Consider the following 20,016-nt stretch of genomic DNA (forward strand, 5'->3'; position numbering starts at 1 on the left):
GATTGTTCTAGATGTTGAGTTTTAGATCTAGATGTATAATCTTTTGTGGTTCTGCACCTCTGCCTCACTCAAATCAATGAACCAGTAGAAAAAATAAAATAAAAAAAATCTTAAGTCTATATAATTTTTTTGAATATAACATAATTTTCTCTTCGATAATATGACTTGGGCTCAACCTACAAATATAGTTAGATTTTAACTTATACATGTGTATTTATTTACGGATTATAATCCTTTATAGTTATTTTATAATTGTACAAAGTACAAACCTCAATTACAAAAATATTTATTTATTATAAAATAAGAATTGTCAAAGTTGAATACATACAATCACCGGATAAACGGATAATGAGTAGTTCTATTCCAGCTTGACCAAATGTCTCTAGTTTGAGTCCTTTGTAATGTAATTGTGTTAAAATTTGTTAGAAGGCATTTGATGGAAGAGAGATTTTTTTTACTAGAGAAATATAATTACTGAAAAATGGTTGAAAATGTGAGAAAATAAATTTTTTGGAAAAATTAAAAAAAAATTATTTGATAAGCCAAAATATTACAGGAAAAATTTTGGTGTAAAATTACTATAAACTTGAGTGTGCTAGAAAAAATTAAAATACTACCATCAAGTTGGTATTTCTAAGTTGACATTTTCTTTCATTTTTACCCTACAAAATTTTTTTCATCAATTTTTTTCTCTTAGGCAAATTTTTCTTACTCCAAATCAAATATGATTATTTGTGAATCTTATCTATCACTTTTTTAGTGTTCTCAAAAATATCCACCTACCAACACTCCCTTAGGAGAGTTTTGATTTACTCAAATTATCCTGAGTCAAATCGGCTTAGTTGAATAATCGATCAACGAATTAATAATATAAAAAAAAGTTGAGTACATAAGTGAAAAGTTACAAGTTACATATAAACTGTTGAATGAATAATTGCAGCCCATGTCCTTACTTATGAAACAGTGAAATTTTGGTGACTGTTCCGTAAATCTGTAATCCAATACCATTTTTAATGGTTAATTTCATTATCAACTGTAGATATTTTTTATCTTGCTAGAAGGCAATTACTGAGGAACTTGGAGCTACTGATCTGGCCCAAACTACACACACTGTTTTCTATCACTCGCATGTCACTCTCCCTTTGAAACTGTAAAAGCAAAAATCATGCCCATGCTCACACTCACACTCATATCAGCAAAAAAATATCACAAGATAACACACATTTTCTCTCTCTTTTCCTATCAAATAACTCAGAGCCAGAAACGTCCCTCTTCTCTTACCTGTCTTCCCTCTCAAATTGCACTCTACTTTTTCTTCGAAATATCTCTCCATTCCACTTAGCTGATAACAACCTTCCCCACGTGCTTTTTTTTTTGTTGCTTTTGAACCAAACAATCGCCACTCTCACACACCTTTGTTTCCTCTCTACTCCTTTTGCTTCTCATTTTATTTTGTTTTTAAATTTATTTATATTCCCTTGGTAAGACTTGCAATATCATATCTTCTGGTTGAAGCAAAGGTTAGTTCAATTAGTCTCTCTCTCTTTTTGGGGTAAATTTCATCCACCCATTTTCATTTTCATTGAAAAGATTATATTTTTGTTGAACTCGTTTCAAGTTCTTGAGATTAAAATTCAATTTACTTGAATTATGGTCAATGGGTATGTGGTGTTCGGTTTAGAATCCGAGACCCACCTTTTGCTTGCTTCAACAGAGAAGAAGAAAATTGTATGAATAGTTAGATGCGAGGGGAAAGGTCAGACATTGAAGCATTTTAATATTCAATAATGGGACTTGAGTTTTCCTTAATTGCTTCCTTTTCTTGTTACTGTGAGTTCAAGAGGATGTGAGCTTAGTGCCCAGAACTTTGTATCTTTGATGCTTCAATATATTGTGGATTTGTCTCATCTTTCATTATTAGCTCTGATAGTTGCACTTATTTTAATTTAATTTTTTTTTGGCCAGAAATTTAGTATTTTTTCTTTGTCAAAACCATTTTGGAAGATATGGTGAATCCAGGATTGTTTTCTGGGAGTAAGTCAGTGAATTCAGTGAAGGTAAGCTTTTGGTTACCGTATTTTACTCAATGGGGTCAGAGCTTGCTGGTGTGTGGTTCTGTACCAGTGCTTGGTTCCTGGAATGTGAAGAAGGGTGTGTTGCTTACTCCCTTTCATCAAGGGAATGAGCTCATCTGGGGCGGAAGCATCACAGTGCCAACAGGGTTCCAATGCCAGTACAACTATTATGTGGTTGATGATAACAAAAATGTTCTGAGAGGGGAGATGGGGAAGAAGCGTGAACTGGTACTCCCTGAAGGTATTCAGAGTGGCCAGGAGATTGAGTTCCGTGATCTTTGGCAGGTGCCGCCTTCCTCTATTTCCTCCTGTTTCTTTGTCTTTATTAAGTAATTCTTTTTAAGGTTGCTTTTGTGAAGATATATCCTAGTTTTACTGCCATTCCTAGTAAATTGAGATTCATTTTGTTCAATGATATTATACAGTAGTATACTTTTTCAATGTTGTTCTTCATTTCCCAGCTCAAAGAACGAAAGATATATTCATAACAAAAATATGGTGCTTGAGTCATATTGAGCAAATATTGCAGATTCAGAACATGCCTTTCTTTTGACCCACTTGGGTTCTGTAAAGAACCAATTCAACCCAAAAGCTTAAGCTGTTGGGTGAGGCTACATTAATGGTTTTTTATATATCTCAACACACCCCCTCAGACCAGAGCCCACTGGGCTTGAAGGGTGAACAATGCACAGGCCCACCTACCCGTGCGAAGAAAGAAATTCCACAAGAAAGAAAGTGGGGGCGGTGAGGATCGAACCCGGGACACAAGGCTCTGATACCATGTAAAGAACCAATTCAACCCAAAAGCTTAAGCTGTTGGGTGAGGCTACATTAATGGTTTTTTATATATCTCAACAGGTTCAATAGATTGATATTTCTCAGTGAACAATAAAATAAAAACATTTATAGTATGTGTGCAATTTATTTGTGTTTTGGTTTCACAATTTTCTATTTGAAAGCAAAACTTCCTAATAAACTTAAAAAAAAAAAAAAAACCTTGATGTAGCATGTTATTTGATCTGGTGCTTATTTTATCCGAGCCTTTTGGAGGGTGTAGTTAGCACATAGCCACATACCACTTCTTAAGGTGTGGAGATGCTGGGAAATGCTATGAATATGACTGCTTTTTTAAGGCTAAAATAATTCGATTTTTGTGTCCTGTATGCTGTGTATGTTTTATAACTTTATAAGTTGTGACACTTCATCAACATCAACAACACCTTTATCCCAAATTAATTGGGGTCGGTAGTAGATGAACCCACATGAAAGATACAAAACGGTTGTAAAAAAAGAAAAAAAAAAAGAAAAGAAAAAGAAAAGAAAAGAAAAAGAAAAGAAAAAAGAAAAACAGTAATAATATATATATATATATATATATGATCTGTTATAAAAGAAGGATGTGATCTGTTAAGTTTCTTAACAGATCAAGGGTCTTATTTCTTGATCTTTCTGCTCAGAGTTTTGCCAAAATATTTTACTTGGTAAAGCCTCTGGATGTCTATTTTTCAAAGTTGTCAGTGTGGACATGACTTCTAGAAGTTGAATATAATTCGATAGACTTTAGTTAGGATAAAATTATTAATATTTTCATAATATCTTCTCAAGATCTTTCCTTGTTTTGTCGTCAAGTCCAGACTGGCTCAGATGCTCTCCCTTTCAGTAGTGCTTTCCGAGATGTTATTTTTCGGCGAAGCTGGGATTTGAGCATTAAGGCAACAGTAGGAGACAAACACATTAATTTTGCACCAGAAGGTAACTTTTGCAAATTACATTTTGATCATTTGTTTTTTGGACTTATATGCTGTGAATGTGTGTAGAGAGTGTCAGTTTATTATTTTGCTGATAACTCATTCATTTTTGACTTCTGATGATCAGCACAATCCATCATCGTCCAATTCAAAATTTCCTGCCCAAATATTGAGAAAGCCACATCAGTGAGACATTTTTATCTCTACATGACTAATTTTTATCTGCATGGATTGTGAATGCATTAAAAATATGTCTGTCTGTGTATAACATTACTTCAAGGAATTGTAACTAAAAGGTTGGCACTTACTATGAATTTGTGACCTCTCTTCATCTTTGCAGATATATGTGATTGGTAGCAATACAAAGTTGGGGCAGTGGAAGGTTGAAAATGGACTAAAACTCAGCTATTTTGGTGAATCTGTCTGGCAAGCTGAATGTGTGATGCAAAGGAGCGATTTTCCAGTAAAATATCCATTTTGGACTTTTCATCCTGACATATATGATGAAATTATGGTGTTATTAGTTTCATAGGGTGCTAGCAATACTCTCATCATGCTTTTCATTCTTCCTTAACATTAATTCCACATATAGATATTGCAAATACGGCAGATCTGGGAACGCTTCTATAGAGAATGGTCCAAATCGAGAAGTGTCCATTAACTCCTCAAGGAATGAGGCGAAATATATTTTTCTTTCAGATGGGATGATGCGGGTAAGTTGCTAAAATTACATTTTGGTCGACTACATGGAATTTGTGCTTTTCTAGAATTTTTTGGTTCTAATATGTTGTTGGTTTGCTTTGCTAGGAAACCCCTTGGCGTGGTGCTGGTGTGGCAATCCCCATGTTTTCTGTTAGGTCGGAATCTGATCTAGGAGTTGGAGAGTTTCTTGACCTTAAGTTACTAGTTGACTGGGCCGTAGCATCTGGTTTTCATTTAGTTCAACTTTTACCAATCAATGATACATCTGTGCATAGGATGTGGTGGGATTCTTATCCATACAGGTATAACAGTACCTTCAAAATCATAGTAGACATTAGGTAAACAAATATATTCCTTGTATATATCATTATACCTGTAATTTTGCAAACATGGTTTTTACTCTGCATTAACTGAAGATATTAGAAATTCAGGCTAAAAAGCAAAAAGATAACTAAATATATAGGAAATTGAATTTTCCAAAATTGACTTGAAGTTGCTAACTTCCTCATCTTTGATCTCCTTACAACTTTGGGATGGCATATATTTGATTTTCCAGGTTTGATATTTTCTTTCTTATTTAAAACTATATCAAACTTTTATTTGGATAACTTTTATTTGATTTTCCAGCATATTAAACTATGTCTCTGACTTTAATATTATCATACTTGCAATTGAAAAAATATTTCTTGTGACTAATCGTTGTTTCAAACAATTCATATACTAATTTCAGAGACTTGAATTTGTAATATGCTTGTTTTTCAGTTCACTCTCGGTATTTGCGCTGCATCCATTGTACCTGAGAGTACAAGCTCTTTCTGAGAACATGCCAGTGGAGATCAAGGTTATGTTTTGGAATTTTACTCTCTATTGAATAGTATCGATAGCAACTTTGAAATGCTGATATTTGTAATGCTTGGCTTTTCTTTTATACAGAACGAGATTGAGATGGCAAAGCAGCAATTGGATGGGAAGGTAATGCTATCAAATGTTTATATATATCTTAACATCATCAATTAAGGTTTGCTGATTTATATATATGCATCATTAAAATAAAATGCTGTTAGAAAGTCTAAAATAATTTGTCTTTTTATTCAGTCCTCTATCATTGCTGTTGTTTTAAATAAAACACCAGTTCTGAGCAAACACCAGTATAACCAGATTATATATTAGAAGGGAAGGATCTGTTAAGGTTGTAAAGATTGATGGTGAATTATTTTCAGTCTTCAATGTCACTCCACTCACTTTCATTTCCTTAAAAGTGCAATAACAGCAGAACACCTTTCAATGACTCATGGAATTAATATTGCTAATATTTTGGTGTATAAAAACTTTTTTATTGAAGATCAAATTGCCACAACTAGTTGACTATAATACTCATTAGATTCAATTCTAGGTTTGAAATAAGAGCAAACCTACCCTTTCAACTTACAACAAATTATTATTTTTGGCTATATTTTCTGTAAATATGTTGTTACTGTCATCGAGATTTTTCTATGCAAACATATTGGTGGAGGTGGATAACAATTTCCTTATGATTGGATACTTTTATTTGGGTCCTTACAGGATGTTGATTATGAGGCTACAATGGCTACTAAACTCTCAATTGCTAAGAAAGTTTTCACTCAAGAGAAAGATTTGATACTTAATTCAAGTTCCTTTCAGGAGTTCTTTTCTGAGAATCAGGTCTCACTACTGTATACTATTATTGCTTAATCTGTTGGCAAAAGACATTTTCCCTGTCTTATCTTTTTGTTTATCTTACCCTTTTTTCTCCTTTATAATGAATTTTCCACAGTCAATTGTTTCTTATATTGTCATTTTATTTCAACTGCTACGCTGACTCAGCTTTGTTCTTGATGGCAATAGGGTTGGTTGAAACCCTATGCTGCCTTCTGTTTCCTGCGGGACTTTTTTGAAACATCAGATCGCAATGAATGGGGTCGTTTTGCCCATTATTCCGAAGATAAAGTACAAGCCTTCCTCTTTTCTTGTTTTGTTTTTGTTTTTGTTTTAAAATCTCGTCATGTTGAGATTTTATATATCCTATTGTTTTACAGCTAGAGAAACTTGTATCAAAGGAAAGCCTGCATTACGAGATAATTTGCTTCCACTACTATGTTCAATACCATCTACATTTGCAAGTAAGTTAAATTGAGCCCTATCCTGTAAGTTCTTCATGGCAGTCAAATCACTCAACAAAAAGAATCTTATCATTTCCTTTCATCTCGTTCTGACAGTTATCAGAAGCTGCTGATTATGCAAGAAAGAAGGGAGTGATACTAAAGGGAGATCTTCCTATTGGAGTTGACAGAAACAGTGTGGATACCTGGGTTGATCCAAATTTGTTCCGAATGAACACTTCTACTGGGGCACCTCCGGATTATTTTGATAAAAATGGGCAGAATTGGGGCTTTCCTACGTATAATTGGGAAGAAATGTCAAAAGACAACTATGCTTGGTGGCGAGCTCGGTTGACTCAGGTTTTGGTTTTCCGTTCTTGATTCTGTCCTTAACTAGATAATAATCTATGCAATCTTAAGTGTAGACGCCAAAGATTAATTTTCTTTATATCCATGGCAGATGGCAAAATATTTTACAGCTTATAGGATTGATCACATATTGGGATTCTTCCGAATTTGGGAGCTTCCAGATCATGCTATGACAGGTCTAGTTGGAAAATTCCGACCATCTATTCCTCTAAGTCAGGTATCCTTATGTTCCTTTAAATTGAAAGGGCATTTGATGTTGTGAAATACGTACTGAACTGCTTTAACTGGAAAAAAAAGCCATTTCTTTTCTTCTTCAGTCAATTCATAATTTATGCTATATCTATTGTAGGAAGAACTTGAAAGAGAAGGAATATGGGACTTCAATCGTTTGAGTCGCCCATATATTAGGCAGGAACTCTTACAGGTTAGTAGTCTACCTTTCAGGATACAACTTAATTTTTCATAATTTGTGAATGGTTTTTTATGTCTTGTATATGTATTTCTCGGGATAAGTTATACCATATTGTATTCATTCTTGTTTCAGGAAAAATTTGGAGCTGCTTGGACATTTGTTGCAACAACTTTTCTGAATGAATATGACAAGAACTGCTATGAGGTGATCATCCTTTTCTGTATAGATTTTCTTTTGCTTATTATTGGCATACCTTCAATTTAGCCATAAGGAAACAACTTTTCTGAGTGTAAATGAGAAAAATGCTTTTGGGTGACTATTGTTTTAATTAATAAATATTTCATAACCAATTCCTGTAGGCTTTTTTAACATAACTTTAAACTTAATCGTAAAATTTACATGATTGGACTCTGCTTGGTTCAGGAGTCTTCATTAAGATGGATGGTTTTGTTGTGATGTAACCAAATTCAGTACTAAAAGCATGAACCTCTTTTTTCTACTCCCGCATTTATTTAAAATTATGTCACCAGCTTTATTTATTTATTTTTTAATATTTTCTCTTCTTATTCTATATGTTACTTATGTTTCTCTGCGTTTTTGCTGTTGTTATTGCACTTTATATAATTATATTATTGATGTTTGGCTGCTTGAGAACATATTGGTTCTAGATATTTAGTTATATTGTTTTCTATCATTTGTGTCAATGCCACATTGGTTCTGCCACTAATCTTTTCTGGTTATCCTACTTTCCATTCATCTCACTTCTTCTTTGTGTGTGTGTACCTACATTCTAAATTGCATGATTAAACCACCTGATGGGATTATCTTAATCTTGTTCATATTAAGGACCATCCCTTACTTATTTCCTATACTTCTTTGTGCTCATTCTTCCACTCGATTTAGGCTCATTATTTTTCTGCTTCATCTGCATGATGCATTTCATTCAGTCCTTTTCCAGGGCACCGAAATCAGTATTGTGTACGTCTTTTCCCTCATTTTACCAAACTTGCTCCTAGTCTTTAATCCTTACTCTGTGGTTGTCAATGACTAGCTTCCCTTAAGCTTTAACTGTTAGGCAAAGATCTAGGTTTGGTTTTTTTATCTCTAACACATTCCCTCGTGCCAAAGCCCTTTGGGCTTGAAGTGTGGACATAACGAAGTCCTCCTTGCGTTGAAATCGAGTTTAATTATGAAGAACAATGCTAGCAAAGAACTTGAAAAGAGAAGAACAATGCTTAGCCCAAAGAAGATTCCAAAATAGAATGAAATAATAAATAAAATAAATAATTACAATTACTTACAACATTTCCCACAAGCTGAAGAATGGATATTTATCATTCTCAGCTTGCTAGTAACCTCCTGAAATCTTTCTGAGGGAAATCTCTTCGTCAGAATGTCAGATAATTGATGTCCAGAAGGAATGTATGGAGTGGTGATCAACCACTATCAAGCTTCTCTTTAATAAAATGGCGGTCGACCTCAATGTGCTTAGTCTGATCATGTTGAACTGGATTATGAGCTATACAAATGACACTTATTATCACAAAGTAGTTTCATAGGTCTTTCATATCTTATTTTGAGATCATCAAGTATAATTCTCAACAACAATAATTCACAAATGCTTCGAGCCATAACTCGAAATTCATCTTCTGCACTCGACCTGGCAACCACATCCTGCTTCTTACTCCTCCATGTCACTAAGTTACCACAAAGAAACATACAATAACCAGTGGTAATTTGACGATCACTCACGAATCCAGCATAATCGGATCAGTATAAACTTCTAAAGAGAGATTGCCATCACGCCGGAACAACAGTCCTTTACCAGGAGCAACTTTAAGATACTGAACAATTCTCTCCACTGCCTGCATGTGTTTTTCGTTTGGATTATGCATGAACTGACTCACAATACTAACAACATAAGCTAGGTCTGGTCTAGTATGAGCCAAATATATCAGTCGTCCAACTAGCCGTTCATATTGTGCTTTATCAATTGGAGGACTCTCTTCTTAATAACCCATCTTGTGATTTTGCTCAATAGGAGTACTAAAGGGTTTACATCCAAGTTTTCCTGCTTCTTTAAGAAGATCAAGGACATATTTTCTCTGGCTGATAAAAACTCCTTCCTTTGAATGAGCTACCTCTATCCCTAGAAAATATCTAAATTTCCCAAAGTCTTTAGTTTCAAACTCAGAGGCTAGTCGTGCTTGTAAAATATGTCTCCCCGCAATATCATCGCCTGTTATAATAATATCATCAACATACACAAGGAGCACAGTGAGCTTCCCATCTTGAGAGTGCTTAAAGAAAAATGTGTGAACTTTTGGACTCTGTTTGTATTCTAAGGTTATCATGACCTTAGTAAATCTCCCAAACCAGGCACGAGGAGACTGCTTCAATCCATACAAGGTATTTTTTAACTTGCAAACTTTATTTTCTCAATCATAGAGTCAAAACCAAGCGGGATTTTCATGTAGACCTTTTCTTCTAAGTTACCATTAAGGAAAACATTCTTCACATCAAGTTGATTCATATTCCAGTTGTAATGGGCAGCAAGGGACAACAAGGCTCTCATAGTATTCATCTTTGCAACTGGGGCAAAAGTTTCTTCATAATCAATGCCATAGGTCTAAGTGTAACCCTTGGTGACTAATCGAGCCTTATATCTCTCAAGAATACCATCAGAATTATACTTTAGGGCATAAACTCATTTGCACCTTACTATTTTCTTTTTATTAGGTCTATTAACAACCTCCCATGTTTGACTTTTCTCCAAGGCATTCATTTCCTCTTGTATAGCTTGAGCCCAATTCTCATCTTTTGATGCTTCATGTATTGATTTTGGGATTGAGATAGAATCTAGTGCTGAAATAAAGCTTTTGTGCTGCACAGAAAGGTTATTAGAAGAGACAAAATGAGAGGCAAGAGGGACAAGATCTTTAGATACAAGATTTTTTTCCCTTTTCTTAGGGCAATGAGTAAGTCATAAGAGGTAATGGGTAAGTTATCAGAAGCAATAAGAAAATCATTTGAGGTAATAATGTTAGGTTCAAAAACAGGAAAGGCAATATTAGGTTCATAAACAAGAGGTTCAGGCGATTGAGGTTGTTGGTGAAGCAGTGCGAGTTGTTTCCTTCTGTGATATATCAAATTAGGTGTCAAAATCTTTCGTATCTCCAGTGTATTTGAAGGATCATACATAGGAGGATCAGAAACAAGAGGTGGAGGAGTAGACATGGAAGATCCATACTTAAAGAAGGAAGGTGATGAGTACCTGGGAAAAAGGACTCAGATTCATGAAAGGTAATATCCATAGAAACAAAATATTTCCGACTGGCAGGATGATAACACTTGTAGCCTTTCTTATCCAGGGCATAACTAAGGAAGACACACTTAAGAGCCCTAGGATCCAATTTACTGTGATGTTGTTTATGAACATGGACAAAGGCAACACACCCAAATACTCGTGGCTGAAGACTCTGCATAATGGGAACAGAAGAAAGAAGGAAGTCATAGAATGAATAGGACGAGTATCGTTAAGGACATGTGAAGATAAGCGGTTGATCAAAAAAGTTGCAGTGAGAATGACATCTCCCTAGCAGCAATTGAGTACATGATTCTGAAAAAGTAAGGCACGAGCAACTTCAAGAAGATGACGATTCTTCCTCTCAGCGACCCTATTTTTTTGAGGGGTATCAACACAAGTAAGTTCATGAATTATGCCCTGATCGTGGATGAATTGGGAAAGAGGCTGATTGACATGTTCTGTACCATTGTCGAACCTAAGTCTTTTAATTCTTTTACCAAATTGGGTCTCAATCATTTTATAAAATTGAAAGAATAATTGTGGTACTTCAGACTTCTCATGCATTAAGTAATACAGGTTACACAAGTACAATCATCAATAAAAGAGAGAAACCATTTTTTACCAAAAATACTAGGGACTTTAGAAGGACCCTAAACATCAGAATGAATAAGATTAAAAGACTCAACACTTTTATTGGTACTAGAAGGAAAAGAGACACAATGGTGTTTAACGAACTCACAAAAATCTGAATGAAAAGACTCAACAGACTTAGACAAAAATAATGATGGAAATATAGACTTAAGCAATCGAAATGGAGGATGCCCCAAGCGTTTATGATGAAACCAAATCAAAGAGTCAGTAGTAGACTGAGAATGAGACAATAAGGTGTTATCCTTAGCATACTTTGCAGGAGATTCTAGCATTAGATAGTACAATCTACCCTGCTCCTTAGCATCCCAATCGTCTTCCCTGTGGCAAGATACTGAAAAATACAGTGACTAAGAAAGAATGTTACAGTGCAATTCAAATTTCTAGTAATTTTATGGACAGAAAGAAGATTAGTAGAGAGTTTGGGAACATGAAGAACATTTTGGAGATGTAAGGAAGGTTTTAAGGATATGTTACCAGAACCTGCAACTGATGTATGTGAGCCATCAGCTACGGCTATGGTATGGGTGCCAATAGTAGGGTTATAAGAGGAAAAAAAGTTAGAACAACAGGCCATATGATCAATAGCACCAGAATCAATAATCCAAGAATGTTCAAAATCAGTACATGAAGTAAGAAAAGAATGAGTAGTGGAGATCATATCAGTCAAAGCCAAAACACTAGTACTAGATGGCTTACTCAGAGAATCAAGCATATTCCGAATCCGTTCCAACTAATCTCGGCGAATAGAAATAAATTCCAAGGATGCATCATTGGAATCCGTCATAATGCTAAAATAACCTCAAAAGGAACAAATCAGTCTTAAAAGGAATACGAACAATTGATGAAAAATTACCCCAAAGGTATCTAGAGAGTCTAAATAGAGGCAGAATTATCAGATCTGCCAGAAGGAACCAAAAAAAGGGCAAAAAAGATTGCAACTTGAGGCGAATATCACATAAACGCAAAACCAAACAATGTTGTAGAAGCCTCTGAACGTCTCAAACAGCAACAAAAAAATCATTTATGATCAAAGGAGATGCATCATTGGAATCCGTCATAATGCTAAAATAACCTCAAAAGGAACAAATCAGTCTTAAAAGGAATACGAACAATTGATGAAAAATTACCCTAAAGGTATCTAGAGAGTCCAAACAGAGGCAGAATTATCAGATCTGCCAATAGGAACCAAAAAAGGGCAAAAAAGATTGCAACTTGAGGCGAATATCACATAAACGCAAAACCAAACAATGTTGTAGAAGCCTCTGAACGTCCCAAACAGCAACAAAAAAATCATATCTGATCAAAGGAGGTGCGAGTAGCCAAAAAGATCCGATTTTTAGGGCATGTTTGGTGCATAGTATAGGATAAGGTCTGATAGTATAAGACTTGATAGTATAAGGCCTGATTGTATAAGACCTGATTGAATTTTAATACTATTCAGCGTTTGGCACGGTATTGTATAATATGATATATTGTATAAAATAATATCATCTAATATTTGGTAATGTACTGTATAATACTATATAGGATAAAACTAAATATTTTTAATAAAGATATCTTTTAATAAAGAACTTATATAATTCTTCAAAAAATGTCATATGATATTAATTTTTATAAAAATTTATTGATTAGTGTGTCTAAAACATAAATTAATTTTTATAAAAATAAAAATATTCAATATTTTAAAAATTAACATATTGAAAAATTAATTTTTATTCTAATATATTAATATTAAGATAATATATTAATTTTTGAGAATTACCTGGTCAATGATATTAATACACCAATATCTTATCAGGCCTTATCCTTTCCCCTTAGGCCGGATTAAGTTATACATCATTTTGATGTATTAAGAGATCGTGCTGTATAAGCTTATACTATACGATGATCACACCAAACAACTGAAAATGTCATAACGTATAGTATAAGCTTATATTATCAGGCCTTATACGTCACACCAAACAGGCCCTTATGGCAAGAACAAAGACCCACTGCTGAAAAGGTGTCTGATCAAGCAGGTGAGGATAGATCTGGAACCGGGAGTCAAGGCGATTCCAACCGAGGTGGTCCGAGACTGATCGACGGTGTCACGTGCTGGGAAAGTGTCAGCGCGAGTCCCACGTGCCGATAGTCTAGGAGGCTAGTGAGAGCGCGTTTGGCTTCTGACGGTGATGGACTTTCTGTGGCGAGGTTGTCTGGTAGTAGTGGTCCTATCTGTGGTTGGTCAGAGTTCAAAGGTTGCCGAAATTGTACTGTTCCAGTGAAACGCAGGTGCGGTTTGGCCTTTTGGAGCTGATTTGGAGCTCTGTTGTCTGTAGAAAGGTAGATCAGAAAAAAGAGAGTCAAACAGTGGCCCCCCTCGGTCTACTGAAATTTTTTCCAGTTGCGGCGAGAGGCAAACAATTAAGGTTCCGCTCTAAAGGCAGCAGTCGGAAGCAAAGCCCTCTGGATCGAAAGCTCTGATACTAACTTGAAAAGAGAAAGATAATATTATATTGAATTGTATATTACAACTGTACAAGAGCTCTCTATTTAAAAAAGCTAAATGACCTAATGGACTAAGCCCAAAAAAGATTCTAGAATAAAATGAAATAATAAATAAAATAAATAATTACAATTATTTACAACAAAAGATGAAACTCTTTTGACTACATGGTCATAGGGGTTCTGATATCATGTCAAGGGCCATTAACAACCTAGGAGATTAAGTTGTTAGGTGCCTGGTATGAGAATGGTTTTAATCTCTAACAATAGTTTGTGTAAGGCTTGTTGGCAATGCTATGTTCTATGCTGTTAGGTCTACTCTACATATTCTTTAATTAGGTGTCAATAATTAATTGGATATTCAATATGATACGTTCGCTCACAAGAAATAGAAGAAGATAGGTGTATTTACCTCCCAAAAAAAAAGAGTAACAATGGTCTCAGTCTCAAGTACTCCAGAGAAAGTACACGTTCAACATAAGGAGAAGTGAAGAAATGGATTCAAATGACAATATTGACCCTATGCTACAGTGACATAGAAAAGGCAAAAAGTGTAAAGAACCAATTTAATCCAAAAGTTTAAACTGGTGAGTGAGACTACATTAATAGTTTTATATATCTCTAGCACGCCCCTTCACAGGAGAGCTCACTGGGTTTGAAAAGTGAATAATGTCCAGGCTCACCTACCTGTATTGAGAAACTTCACAAGAATTGATTAATTATTAATTAAATGGGGGGCAGTTAGCATCGAACCCATGATAACCAGGCTCTGATACTATGTAAAGAATTAATTCAATCCAAAAGTTTAAGCTGGTGGGTGAGGCTACATTAATAGTTTTATATATCTTTGTCAAAAAAGAAAGTGAAAGAAATTGCTGAAAAATAGGTAAAAAGTCCCTGAACTTTAGAGAGGTTTAGAATTTCTTCCGGGCCTAGCCAATCCCAGAATTCCAGATACCCTTTGTACAGAATTCCAGATACCTGTCACACTGGACATTTTCACCACATTATTTTGGGCTGGACATACGCATTGGCCCAATGCTTCCTATTCTTAGCCCTTCTATAAACCTTAATGTAAAGTGTGGCTTGCTAGTCATGTTTTGGATGGATGTTACTCTGGAGGACTATCTTGCACGCTTTAGAAGTTTGGGGACTATCTTGCACGCTTTTCAAGGTTTAAGGACTAAACTACACATCATGTAAAATTTAATGGTGTAAATGGACTTTTCACTTCTTCTTGTTATTTAATTATTAACCAATGAAAGAAGGGGAGGAACACTTGAAGTTTATAAGATTTCACCATCAATTTTGAAGACTATTTTAAATAAACAGGCTATTGTGTGCTTTTTTTGGGAAGAAACAATGATGAATTTCAGCGGACAAAACTGGAAATTGGGCATTTTTTCAATTATTTATATGCACATTTATCAGATAATTCGATTAAATAATATATTGAATATTTAAGTTTTATACGTCAATCAAACAAAATCGCTTTTTGCAAAATGACTTAAAAGACCTGAAAATCCAGCACTGCTTTTTCCAGTATTCAGTTTTATCAAACACCCCCTTAGACGTCATCCATTTGCAGTAAATTGACAATTTTGTCCATGTTATATCAGCATTGCTAAGCTGACTAAAACCATTGGTTTAGCAATGGTGAAGAGTGGATATCAGGTATACATCATCGAATATACCAAGAAGACAACTTCGTAACATACCTGTGATTATTGCATTTGAGATTAATTAATTTTGAAATAAAATTCATGGTTTGTATAAAAACGAGTTTTAGAAATCCAATGGATAGTATATCTTCTTCACAGTTCATGGCTGGTATATTGTCTTATGGTTGAGACATGGCTGGGCCTGGTAGCAGTTCTTGATCACATATTTGTATTCTCATCCTAACAAAGTAGATGAAGACGCATGTGATGTTCTTTTGATGTATTGAATAATGGAAAATTTTCATAATCAAGCAAGTACAGCTATGAGTTGCTTGGTTACTTGTCTATAAGGGAAGAGTTTATTCTCAACCATTCAAAATTAAAAGTGTTATACTGGCTTTATGGGTAAATCTGTTGCTTTATTTCGTAAAGATCTCTAGTCAATGTAATATATAGGATTCAATGGTACCAATCTAAGAGAGGTGTAGATATTTTATCATGTAAGATATGAAAGTTAAAATGTCCACTTATGTTGGTTAATTTTAAATGTGTCTTTTCTGTGATTAAATTTGTTGTCAATTCTGTTGTGACCATTATAAATATTCTGTAAGAGTGTTGAAGTGTCTGGCTCAAAAATATTTTTATTTTCCATAATTCATTTTAGTTCAAGGAGGATAGCAACACAGAGAAAAAAATTGCTTCCAAACTGAAAATTTGTGCAGAAAGTTCCCTCTTGTTGGAGACTGAAGACAAAATCCGGCGCAATCTCTTTGATCTTTCACAGGTAGCTGCTTCCTTGCTCATATTTTTCTTCTCTTCCCCCACTGGCTCCCTGTATTGATATTTAACTGAAAAGTAAAACTTAAATATTTTGGATTTAATTTTGATTCACTGATTGTATTAAGACTGTTACACTATCAGCAAACCATATAATTTTGTCCTTTTAAGATACCCTGGAAATTCCACTGCATGTGAAAGCCTCAGTCACAACAATGACTTGGCATTTTCTAAAAAGTTTTACACCTACAGGGGATCAAATTTACACTCTTCAATTTTTGACATGGCTTTTCTTTTAGTATATTTTGGATCTTTTCCTGTCTTGCGATCTGTGTCATCCTGTGTTACGAGTCCTACATTATCTTCTATGATTTTGGTTTGCAGAATATAGTTCTAATCCGAGACCCGGAGGATCCAAGAAAATTTTATCCTCGTTTCAACCTTGAGGACACCTCAAGTTTCCAGGATTTGGATGATCATAGGTAACTTAATTATCTCAGTGTGTGCATGTGTACAATCCATTGAGGATGGTATCTCCTATTATGCTGCTTTTTCAGCATATTTTAACAGTGAAAACTGTTCTGCATCAAGTACAAAAATTATTTTCACATTCTGAGTTCTGACTTCCTTGAGATATCATCTCACGAGATCTCTAACTGCTTATCATGTAATACAGCAAGAATGTCCTCAAAAGATTATACTATGACTACTATTTCCATCGTCAAGAGAATCTTTGGAGGCAGAATGCGTTGAAGACCCTGCCCGTACTTCTAAACTCATCAGACATGCTGGCATGTGGCGAAGATCTGGGCCTCATTCCATCTTGTGTCCATCCTGTATGCCCATAATGTTTTCCTTAAGTTCTTCTAATCAAGAACCTCTATCTCTCTCTCTTGAAAGCGTGCGCGCACACACTCACATTCTGACTTTATCATAAAGATATAAAAAAGGATTTGGATTTATTTTTATTTTTATTTTGGGGTACATTGAAAGGATTTGACTATAAATTTGTTAATGTAGGTTATGCAAGAACTGGGATTAGTTGGGTTGCGCATTCAGCGGATGCCCAATGAACCTGGTTTGGAATTTGGTATTCCTTCTCAATACAGCTACATGACGGTAAGGTTTTTATGTGATACTGCTTGTCCTTATTTTATTTTGGCGCCTTTGGTTGAACTAATGTAAGCATGTTGATTTTTGTCTATTTTATTGAGGCTTCATGGTTCCATATTTAAAAAATAATAATAATAATAAATAAAAGACCATTGAAGGGATGAAAAATCCTTTAAAGCAATTTTTTTATTTTTTTGTCTAAATTATTTGGAAACCTTAGCTCTAACCTTATCTGGTTGTGTTAAATCTATGCCACATTCAAATGTCTTATGGTTTTATGCTGTAAAGATATTGTTTTCGGTGGTAGTAATACTTATATGCTTCAGAAGGCATGAAATTAGATATTTAGGTTTTTTTTTTTTTTTTTTTTCTGTATTCTGCTAAATCTGAGTACAGATTTAATGACATCTAATGTCAGCTTTTGAAATTTGAGGGCTTTGATAAGAATGTCATTTGATTGAGCGAGTTAAGTTAATGTGCAGGTATGTGCCCCATCATGTCATGACTGTTCCACCATGCGAGCTTGGTGGGAAGAAGATGAAGAAAGAAGACAACGGTTTTTCGAGAATGTGGTGGAGTCTGATGCATTGCCACCCGATCAATGTGTTCCAGAAGTTGCACATTTTATTTTAAGGCAACATGTTGAAGCCCCATCAATGTGGGCAATTTTTCCTCTTCAGGTATTCTGACATACATGTTATTACAATACTTGGTTAAAAGAACTTGATTGCTAACCCTGAAGGGTGACACAGGGCCCGAAGGTCTCTAGTTTGGTTCCTAGGTGAAACAACTTGACGCTAGTGATAAAAACCTTCATACTCTATTCCACAAAAGGGATTAGTCTCATCCAAATGGGTGGGAACACCCTTGAGAAACCGAAAAAAAGACCTCTATTCCTTCTAGTTTCCTACTACAGCCCTTGCGGATCTCACTAGTTGGTTTATGGCTGTCAGGACTTCCTCCATTTTAGTTATTTCTCTCTGCCCATGAAAATCATGCTCTTAATCTGGTGTACAGGACTTGTTGGCATTAAAAGAAGAATATACAACACGCCCTGCAACAGAGGAGACAATCAACGACCCTACGAATCCGAAGCACTATTGGAGATACCGTATGTCTTGAGCTTTTTCTTAAAGCTAACTCTTAATTAGACAACGGAAAATTATGATCTAATTGTGCCTTGGACTGTTTCCAGGTGTACATGTGACTCTGGAATCATTGATTAAGGATAATGAGCTCAAAACCATCATCAAAGATCTTGTACTTTGGAGTGGAAGATCAGTTCCTCCAGAGGACTCTGAAGAAGAAGCAGCGAGCCTAGTGTCAGCATCATCAGTAACAGATGCTGTCTCTGAAAAGATTCGTCTGTCTTCTGAATCGAATGGAGTTCCACGAAAAGAACCTTTGGCTGTACTCTAATGTTATCCATACTAGCCCTTTGATTCACTTTGTTACATTACATAACCTGCTGCAATGAAGAGAAAAATAAGGATTCATCCATGTGATGGAACTTGTAGTTCCCTCTGTTTCCATAATGTTTTCTTTATAAGGAAAATAATAATACATTCAGAAGTATGAATATGCCTATAAGTTGTACCTATTATAATAATAGTTATTATCTTTCCTTGCTAGAAAAGGTATATATTTTAAGAATTATTAAGATTTTTACCATGAAATCCCATGCTGGAAGTAGGAATTGCTTTAATATTACCATACACATTGGATTGAGTCGAGTGTGTAAGACATACTAAAAAAGTCATTTTTTTTTCTTTTTCTTTCAACTCATCTATTTTTAATATCTATTTTTTTTGGCTCGGCAAAGTGATGCTATATCATGCTATGTATAGCTGAGCCCGATAAAATCAAGCTAACCAAAATGGTTTGATATTTATCATGTTATAGAAAATAAAATTATTTCATTTACATGTGAGGTCATATAAAGAGAAGAAGGAGAAAAAAAAATTGAGCCTTATATTTTTATATGTATGTAGGAGATAATTTTATCCCTTATAATTGAGAAATATTAAAACTCATAAATAAAATAAAAAATACATTTACCAAGCAAAAAAAAAGAGAGGAATTCAAACCCTCAATAATTCTTTGTTTTGAGCTATGCTGGTTTTCAATAGTAGAGTTATTAACCACTCAGTTATCTCTTCAAAAGTTAATTTATATATATTGGTAAATAATTTATATTTTATCTATATATATATATATTTTTTTAAATATTTTATCTATATTACACTAAACAGAACATGAACATATCTATAATATGATACGACATCACTATTTTTTAAAGATTTTTTGATATCAGTGTCAAATTTTAAAATTTGATACTAAATTTTAACCGTTGATTTCCGTAAATCAATAATTATAATTTTCGTCGATCAAATTTATTAATTAATTATTAATTCTCAATAAATGATAATCCAGATAAAGGGGTAATAATAAGCCATATAAAAGTAGTGGATTCATCATAAACCCTCACAATGCGTTTTTTTATTGCCATTTTTTTTAATAAATGGATCAAAGTTTTTTAGTAATAAATTGGAGGATTAGAAACATCACTCTTGCTTTTCAATTGGCTATTTTGCTTC

General features: G+C 34.5%; 1 protein-coding gene across 1 annotated transcript; it reads left to right on the forward strand.

Annotated features, from left to right (window-relative positions):
- Window positions 1–1,211: 1,211 nt before the first annotated feature.
- On the forward strand, window positions 1,212–19,038 carry LOC133312704 (4-alpha-glucanotransferase DPE2). The gene is made up of 23 exons (XM_061513949.1): window positions 1,212–1,520; window positions 1,966–2,360; window positions 3,710–3,827; window positions 3,951–4,009; window positions 4,164–4,291; window positions 4,410–4,536; window positions 4,631–4,827; window positions 5,288–5,366; window positions 5,459–5,497; window positions 6,089–6,208; window positions 6,392–6,493; window positions 6,583–6,666; window positions 6,763–7,005; window positions 7,106–7,231; window positions 7,364–7,438; window positions 7,559–7,630; window positions 16,194–16,313; window positions 16,691–16,788; window positions 16,983–17,142; window positions 17,327–17,425; window positions 17,902–18,099; window positions 18,437–18,530; window positions 18,615–19,038. The coding sequence occupies exons 2-23, from the start codon at window positions 2,007–2,009 to the stop codon at window positions 18,836–18,838; spliced, it is 2,916 nt and encodes a 971-aa protein (XP_061369933.1). The 5' UTR covers window positions 1,212–1,520; window positions 1,966–2,006; the 3' UTR covers window positions 18,839–19,038.
- The last annotated feature ends 978 nt before the right edge of the window (window positions 19,039–20,016 follow it).

Source organism: Gastrolobium bilobum, unplaced genomic scaffold (assembly GCF_033153095.1).
Source record: "Gastrolobium bilobum isolate Gb01-03AN ecotype WA unplaced genomic scaffold, APGP_CSIRO_Gbil_v1 utg14484, whole genome shotgun sequence".
Lineage (NCBI taxonomy): Eukaryota > Viridiplantae > Streptophyta > Magnoliopsida > Fabales > Fabaceae > Gastrolobium > Gastrolobium bilobum.